General features: G+C 44.4%; 1 protein-coding gene across 1 annotated transcript in view; it reads left to right on the top strand.

The window, feature by feature from the left end:
* Nucleotides 1-8671, top strand: part of dgkaa (diacylglycerol kinase, alpha a) — a 48185-nt gene that overhangs the window by 24691 nt on the left and 14823 nt on the right. The window contains exons 4-10 of the mRNA XM_027134559.2: nt 2509-2623; nt 3080-3154; nt 3236-3285; nt 4521-4595; nt 5988-6104; nt 8379-8496; nt 8583-8671. Coding sequence (XP_026990360.1) covers nt 2509-2623; nt 3080-3154; nt 3236-3285; nt 4521-4595; nt 5988-6104; nt 8379-8496; nt 8583-8671 — 639 coding nt within the window. The remainder of the gene's footprint in view (nt 1-2508; nt 2624-3079; nt 3155-3235; nt 3286-4520; nt 4596-5987; nt 6105-8378; nt 8497-8582) is intronic.

Below are 8671 nucleotides of genomic sequence, written 5' to 3'. Positions count from 1 at the left end.
AATGAGAGCAGCTGAGTCAGATCACTAGACAAGCCCACTAGACAAGACAAGATCACTAGACTAGGTAAGCTCACTAGGCAAGTTCACTCACTAGGCAAGTTCACTCCACTAGGCAAGTTCACTCCACTAGACAAGTTCACTCCACTAGACAAGTTCACTCCACTAGACAAGTTCACTCCACTAGACAATCTCACTCCACTAGACAAGCTCACTCCACTAGACAAGCTCACTCCACTAGAAAAGCTCACTAGACAAGTTCACTCCACTAGACAAGCTCACTCCACTAGACAAGCTCACTCCACTAGACAAGCTCACTCCACTAGACAAGCTAACTCCACTAGACAAGCTCACTCCACTAGACAAGCTCACTCCACTAGACAAGCTAACTCCACTAGACAAGCTCACTCCACTAGACAAGTTCACTACACTAGACAAGCTCACTCCACTAGACAAGCTCACTCCACTAGACAAGCTCACTAGACTACACAAGAGCACTGGACTAGACAAGTTCACACTCACAAGACAAGTTCACTACACAAGCTCACTACACAAGACAGGCTCACTAGACTAGACGCGAGTGCGTGTGTGTGTGTGTGTGTGCACACGTGTGTGTTCAGCTCTCTGAGGTATGCGTCATGATTTCCACTAAAGGAGCTCACAGGTGTCCTCAGGGCGTTAAAGTTTGCGTTTGTCCCTGTGAAAGGAGGACGGTGTTAGTGCTGAGACACAGAACTGGGTTTGGGTTTGTAGTGCAGCACCAGTGGGAGGAAACTCGTCATCCCTCAGGAACACGGCTGTTATGTTACGGCGTTACGGTTCGAATTCTTTTCCTTTTTTCAGTACCATATTTACACACGACTGCATTATAATCTTGCACATGAAGCTCTAATAAGACGCTGTGAATAATTACCTGCTCCGTTAGATTCGTCATTGAAGAGCCTTTTATTTTAACTAATAATAATAATCTAAGTACTGTAAGATTTGTTAAGTTTTACTGATGAATTATTGTAAAGAATGAAAATCTCACCAGTGAGTCCTTAAAAAAATCTATAAAATATTCCTCATTAGGACATTTAAGTGTAAGTGTTTCTGTGTCTGTGTGTCTGCCTATTGTCTGTCTGTCTGTCTGTCTGTCTGTCTGTGTGTCTGTTTATAGGTCTGTCTGTCTGTCTGTCTGTTTATAGGTCGGTCTGTCTGTGTGTCTGTCTGTCTGTCTGTCTGTGTGTCTGTTTATAGGTCTGTCTGTCTGTCTGTCTGTTTATAGGTCGGTCTGTCTGTCTGTCTGTCTGTCTGTCTGTCTGTGTGTCTGTTTATAGGTCGGTCTGTCTGTCTGTCTGTCTGTCTGACTTGCATGTCTGTGTGTCTGTTTATAGGTCTGTCTGTCTGTCTGTGTGTCTGTTTATAGGTCTTTCTGTCTGTCTGTCTGTCTGTCTGTGTGTCTGTTTATAGGTCTGTCTGTCTGTCTGTCTGTGTGTCTGTTTATAGGTCTGTCTGTCTGTCTGTCTGTCTGTCTGTCTGTCTGTCTGTCTGTCTGTCTGTGTGTCTGTTTATGGGTCTGTCTGTCTGTCTGTCTGTTTATAGGTCTGTCTGTCTGTCTGTCTGTCTGTCTGACTTGCATGTCTGTGTGTCTGTTTATAGGTCTGTCTGTCTGTCTGTCTGTCTGTGTGTCTGTTTATAGGTCTGTCTGTCTGTCTGTCTGTCTGTCTGTTTATAGGTCTGTCTGTCTGTCTGTCTGTCTGTCTGTCTGTGTGTCTGTTTATGGGTCTGTCTGTCTGTCTGTCTGTGTGTCTGTTTATGGGTCTGTCTGTCTGTCTGTCTGTCTGTCTGTGTGTCTGTCTGTATGTCTGCCTGTCTGTCTGACTGTCTGTCTGTGTCTGTTTATGGGTCTGTCTGTCTGTCTACCAGTCTCTGTCTGTTTGTCTGACTGTCTCTCTGACTGTCTGTCTGTGTGTCTCTTTATGGGTCTGTCTGTATGTCTGTCTGTCTACCAGTTTCCGTCGGTCTGTGTGTCTGTCTCTCTGACTGTCTGTCTGTGTGTCTGTTTATGAGTCTGTCTGTCTGTCTGTCTGTCTGTCTGTCTGTCTGTCTGTCTGACTTGCCTGTCTGTGTGTCTCTTTATGGGTCTGTCTGTAGGTCTGTCTCTCTGACTGTCTGTCTGTGTGTCTGTTTATGAGTCTGTCTGTATGTCTCTCTGTCTGTGTGTCTCATTATAGGTCTGTCTGTCTATCTGCCTACCTGTCTCTGTCTGTCTGTTAGTCTGTGTCTCTTGATTGGTCTGTCTGCTGTCCATCTGTCTAACTGTCACTGTGTCTGTCTGTCTGTTTATTTAATCAGGTTTTTACTTTTATAAATTGTAAATTTGCTCAGATATTTTTCAGATCAGGTGTGTGTATGACTGTGTGTGTGAGTGTGTGAGTAAGTAAGATGAGTATGTGTGAGTGTGTGATGAGTGGAACTAGCCGTGTTCATTACTCATTGAACACATTTTCTTTCTCCTACATCCGTCAGTGCATTGACGCGGAAGGCTTCCGTCTCTTCCTGAAAACGTATCTGGAGGTTGACGAGTTCCCCGAGGATCTGTGTGAGCGGCTCTTCAACAGCTTCAAGACCTCCGACGAGGCCAGTGAGTCTCTGAAGCCCTGACGCCTTCTCGCGCTAATATTATTAATGTTTCGCAAAACTCCATAATGTTTACGTCTGTTTGAGGTCACTGCTAACAAACAGACAAAAATCTGAGTGCATCCTGCAACACGACAGCAACCCAAACCAGAAGGAAATGTCAAGATAAAAATGTTTCTTAATAAAAGCACGATGTCCACGGTGTATATTCGGATTAAACTAGAAATCCGAAGGTCAATCTGTAGCATCTTGTCTTTAAACGTTATAAAATGTTTAATAAGGAGTAAGAGGAAAAAATGAGACGACTGATTAAAAAAAAACAACTTTTCATTCAGGGTTAAATCCTCTAGTGAACATGTTCTTTTGGCGTCATTTCATCGTTCTCTGTTTGCGTTTTTCTCCACACTTTAATGACCTCAGTAAGTGATAAAGCACTGTTTGTTTTTGTTCTGTCTCTAAGGGGAGGTCTTCCTTAAAGACGTGTCCTGTTATTTCTCCCTGCTGGAGGACGGGCAGCCTCGAGACAAACTGGAGTGTGAGTCTGAGCATGTTTTAACACTGCGTTGTTTCCATTAACTCAGCGCTAAGAAGCTAAATCTCATCTGTCTTTCCTCAGTTGCTTTTAAACTGTATGACCGAGACGGCAACGGAGTCCTGGACAGTTCAGTAAGTCATGTCTCTGTCTGTCTGTCTGTCTGTCTGTCTGTCTGTCTGTCTATCTGTCTGATGGCCTGCCTTCCTACATGTCTGTCTGATGCCATGCTACAGTAGTTGGATGTCCTGGTTGTGTGTGTGTGTGTGTGTCTGCGTGTGTATGTCTGTCTGATGTCTGACCTGTCTTTTTGTGTGCCTGTCTTGTCTGTCTGATGGCCTCCCTCTGTCTGTCTGTCTGCCTGCCTGCTTGCCTGCCTGAAATCTGATCTGTCTTTTTGACTGTCTGTCTGTCTAATAGCCTACCTCTGTCTGCCTGTCTGTCTGTCTGATCTCCAATCTGTCTTTTTGTCTGTCTGTCCTTCTGTCTTGTCTGTCTGATGGCCCACCTCTGTCGGTCTACCTGTCTGTTTGTCTGTTTGTTGTCCAATCTGTCTTTTTGCCTGTCTGTCTGTCTGTCTGTCTTGTCTCTCTGTCTGTCTGATGGCCCACCTCTGTCGGTCTACCTGTCTGTCTGTCTGTCTGTTTGTTGTCCAATCTGTCTTTTTGTCTGTCTGTCTGTCTGTCTGTATGTCTTGCTGTCTGATGGCCCACCTCTGTCTGTCTACCTGTCTGTCTGTCTGTTTGTTGTCCAATGTGTCTTTTTGCCTGTCTGTCTGTCTGTCTTGTCTGTCTGTCTGTCTTGTCTGTCTGATGGCCCACCTCTGTCGGTCTGTCTGTCTGTCTGTTTGTTGTCCAATCTCTTTTTGTCTGTCTGTCTGTCTGTCTGTCTTGTCTGTCTGATGGCCCACCTCTGTCTGTCTGTCTTGTCTGTCTGATGGCCCACCTCTGTCTGTCTGTCTTGTCTGTCTGATGGCCCACCTCTTTCGGTCTGTCTGTCTGTTTGTTGTCCAATCTCTTTTAGTCTGTCTGTCTTGTCTGTCTGATGGCCCACCTCTGTCTGTCTTCCTGCCTACCTGTCTGTCTGATTAGCTGCTTATTAAATCAGGCGTTTAGTTGCTAAACTGTTTTTCCGATCAGAAGTATATTTGATTGGAGGTTGATTTACAGGTGTTTTATTAATCAGATGTTTGTCTGATCAGGTTAGAATTTGACCAGATGTTTATTTATCAGCTTATTGATTTGATGTTTGTTTAATCAGGTGTTTGATTTAGACAAGTATTAATTTGATTACATGTTTGTTCGATCATGTGTTTGTTCAGGCAGCTGTTTATATGATTAACTTTGTCAAATCTTTTTCTTGGTCACAGGAAGTGGATCGGATTATCACTCAAATGATGCATGCAGCTGACTATCTGGGCTGGGATGTGTCAGAGCTCAGACCTGTGAGTGTACCGTCTTCTCTCTGTCTGTGTGTGTCAGCGAGTGTGTGTGTGTGTGTGTGTGTGTGTAAATGTGTGTCTTTGTGAGCGTCAGTGACTGTGTGGGTGTCTGTGTCAGTGAGTGTGTGTGTGTCTGTGTGTGTGTCTGTGTGTGTGTCTGTGTCTGTGTGTGTGTCTGTGTGTGTGTCTGTGTCTGTGTGTGTCTGTGTCTGTGTGTGTCTGTGTGTGTCTGTGTGTGTGTGTGTCTGTGTCTGTGTCTGTCTGTGTCTGTGTGTGTGTCTGTGTCTGTGTGTGTGTCTGTGTCTGTGTGTGTCTGTGTCAGTGTGTCTGTGTGAGTGTCATTGTGTGTGTTCATGTCTGTGTGTGTAAATGTGTGTCTGTGTGAGCGTCAGTGACTGTCTGTGTGTGTCTGTGTGTGTGTCTGTGTCAGTGAGTGTGTCTGTGTCAGTGTGTTTGTGTGTCTGTGTCAGTGAGTGTGTCTGTGTCAGTGTGTGTGTGTCTGTGTGTGTGTCTGTGTCAGTGAGTGTGTCTGTGTGAGTGTCATTGTGTGTGTGTGTGTGTGTCTGTGTGTGTAAATGTGTCTGTGTGAACGTCAGTGACTGTCTGTGTGTGTGTGTAAATGTGTGTCTGTGTGAGTGTCATTGTGTGTGTGCGTGTCTGTGTGTGTACATGTGTGTCTGTGTGTGTGTGTGTCTTTGTGGGTGTCTGTGTGTGTGTGTGTGTGTGTGTGTGTGTGTGTGTGTGTGTGTGTGTGTGTGTGTGTGTGTGTGTGTGTGTGTGTGTCTGTGTCAATTAGTGTGTCTGTGTATGTGTTTATGTATGTGTCTGTGTGTGTCTGTGTCTGTATGTGTGTGTGTCTCTGTGTGTCTGTGTGAGTGTGTGTGTGTGTGTGTGTGTGTGTGTGTGTGTGTGTGTGTGTGTGTGTGTGTGTGTGTGTGTGTGTGTGTGTGTGTGTTGACCTGCCAGCAAGTGTGACATACCTTCATAACTTGTTAAATTGCTTAGATGTCTTGCTGTAGCTCAGCCCTGTCAGACTTTTTAGAACTTGTTTGCATATTTGACGTTAAAGCAAATGATTTTTTCCCTCTCGCCACAGTGTAAGTGACGCGCATGCAGAGACATGTTTTGTTGCTGACGCTTGTTCGGTTGGTTTTGCCTAATGGCCACAAGGATAATGTTGATCCAGTAATGAAAGCACTGGTGCACCACTTAAAGCTGCCACAGTGTTTCTACACTATAATTTTATAATATAAATTGACCAACTTCTGTTAAAAAAGTGCTGACTTCAAACTTCACTGTGGTTTTGATTACAACATGACGATGTAGGATGAAGAAATATTGTTAATGATGGTAAACAGACAGAAACGTTAGCTTTACCTTCTTCTCTCGTTCTAGGTGCTAAAGGACATGATGACGGCGATTGACTCGGACAGCAGTGGAACCGTGTCACTGGAAGAGTGGTTGGAAGGAGGAATGAACAATGTGCCTTTACTGGTCCTACTGGGGTTGAAGGTTAGACACACACACACACACACACACACACACACACACATAAACACACACAAACACATGGTTAGAATGCTTTTTTTTTTAAGAACGCTTTTCTCATGTCCTAATGCCATGTTTACATTCCTCTTTCACATACTGCTACAGTAAATGCTGCTCTGATAGTTGCTGTATGTGTGTGTGTGTGTGTGTGTGTGTGTGTGTGTGTGTGTGTGTGTGTGTGTGTGTGTGTGTGCGTGTGTGCGTACGTGCGTGCTGCACTCTTCACATCCACTGTCATGAACTGAAACTCTGCGGTTTATTGTACTTGGCATTTACACAGTATTGTGGTATCGAACACACAACCCTGCCCTCCTACACACACACGCACACACACTTCGAAATGTGTCAGATCAGTGTTGCAGTTAGGAACGTGAACTGTGGGTGTGATCTATCCCTCCACGAAATATGTTCCGTTTCCAAATTCCGAGTTCCTTCTGCATTCCCTTACCCATCCCCGAGCTGAGGAACGTCTCCGTTACATGCTGAAACGTGACGGTCAGTAATACACAAGTGAACACCCTAAACAAAACGCTATGAATACTCCCCAGCTTCCGATTTGCATTTGTGTCTGAGATTTCAGATCTTCATGCTAGGCTACATGCTGCGAAGTGAAGTATGTGGAGGGATTTCCCCTCAGTCTATTTCCATCCTGGAGCGTGGCGGTTTATTGTGCGCTCGCAGCCTGCTCGCAGTTTATTTTGGTGGTTTGCAGTTTCATATCTCCTTCGGTCTGTTTTGAAGCGGCCAGCGCTCACTGAGTCAGAGCAACTGAAGGTCTCTTGTAACTAAGCAGCTATAAATAGTACAAACTCAGCTAAACGGTGTGTAACAGTGTGTAGTCTTGTGTACTTGTGCGCACACACTGCAAAAAATCAGTTGTTATTTACTAAAAATAGTTGTGTGTACTTAAGGGTTAGTTGTGTCTGTGTCTGTGTGTGTGTGTGTGTGTGTGTGTGTGTGTATAGGGAAACAGTATCAAGGTGACTAATTTCACTCAGTAATGAGCTTAAATGAAGCTTTTACTTCCATTTTAGTAACACAGTGTGTCATCTTTGGTTAGATTTTCACCTACTGTTAAAAAGAAAGTTCATGTTCGTTTCATGTGTAAACAATGCATGAAGTGCGGTGATAGGAAAATAATCACTGTCAGAGTTGTGAAATAAGCGGTGGTGGAAGTGTGAATTCGCTGTTAAGTTTCCGCTCGTTTTCCTATAACAGCGTTTCCCAATGTCATGCTAAAGATAGAACATCTCCAACACAAGTTAGGTTCCTGTTATCACTTGAGTTATGACGTCTATAAACTTCCTATCTTTTACTCTGTTCTTCTGTTCCTGTACCTTCTGTTCGTTTAGCCACTATGGGGTATAGAGCGTTTAGTTATGCTGCTCCTAATCTCTGGAATTCCCTTCCACAATCTATACGAGAAAGTGACTGTCTGACTACTTTTAAATCATGTCTTAAAACTCACTTAGCTTTCTCTGATCAGTTTTAAGGGGGTTAGTGGTTAGCACGTTCGCCTCACACCACCAGGGTTGGGGGTCGATTCCCGCCTCCGCCTTGTGTGTGTGGAGTTTGCATGTTCTCCCCGTGCCTCGGGGGTTTCCTCCGTGTACTCCGGTTTCCTCCCCCGGTCCAAAGACATGCATGGTAGGTTGATTGGCATCTCTGGAAAATTGTCCGTAGTGTGTGAGTGTGTGTGAGTGAATGAGAGTGTGTGTGCCCTGTGATGGGTTGGCACTCCGTCCAGGGTGTATCCTGCCTCGATGACCAATGACGCCTGAGATAGGCACAGGCTCCCCGTGACCCGAGAAGTTCGGATAAGCGGTAGAAAATGAATGAATGAATGAATGATCAATTTTAAACTATTTAATGTCAATAATTGTTGATTGTTGTATTGATTTTATCATCACCACTCAACTGTACGGTGTCTTTGAGTGCCCTGAAAGGTGTCTTTAAATAAAATTGATTATTATTATTATTATTATTATTATTATTATTATTATTATTATTATTTCTCTTTTTATTATTATTATTACTACTCTTTTTATTTATTTATTTATTTGTTTGTTTGTTTGTTTGTTTGTTTATTTATTTTTGCTCTTGTACCCAAAACTGGAAAGCACTGACATTGGAGGCTCCTTCTATAAATCTTAAAGCATCCCAAATTTATTGTTAGTCTTATACTGTGTCCGCATCACAGTCCTCACAGATCTGTAAACATTTCCTGTCTCTCCTCAGATGACTCAGACGGACGGGCAGCACCTGTGGAGGATGAAGCATTTTAACAAGCCGGTGTACTGTAACGTGTGTCAGTGCATGCTCCTCGGGCTGCGCAAACAGGGCCTCTGCTGCACATGTCAGTATCTCACAGACCCCCAAGTCCTCAGGTGATTCCTGTAAATCAAGCGTTCGTGTCATCATCTGCTCTCTGTCCTCCCGCAGGCTGCAAGTACACCGTCCACGGGCGCTGCGCCAACAGGAATCCAGCTCCGTGCACTCGCACCTACGTCAAATCCAAGAAGGAGGCCGGG

This window comes from Tachysurus fulvidraco, chromosome 23 (assembly GCF_022655615.1).
Source record: "Tachysurus fulvidraco isolate hzauxx_2018 chromosome 23, HZAU_PFXX_2.0, whole genome shotgun sequence".
In the NCBI taxonomy this organism is placed as follows: Eukaryota; Metazoa; Chordata; class Actinopteri; order Siluriformes; family Bagridae; genus Tachysurus; species Tachysurus fulvidraco.
This window is presented reverse-complemented; position numbering and strand designations above follow the sequence as displayed.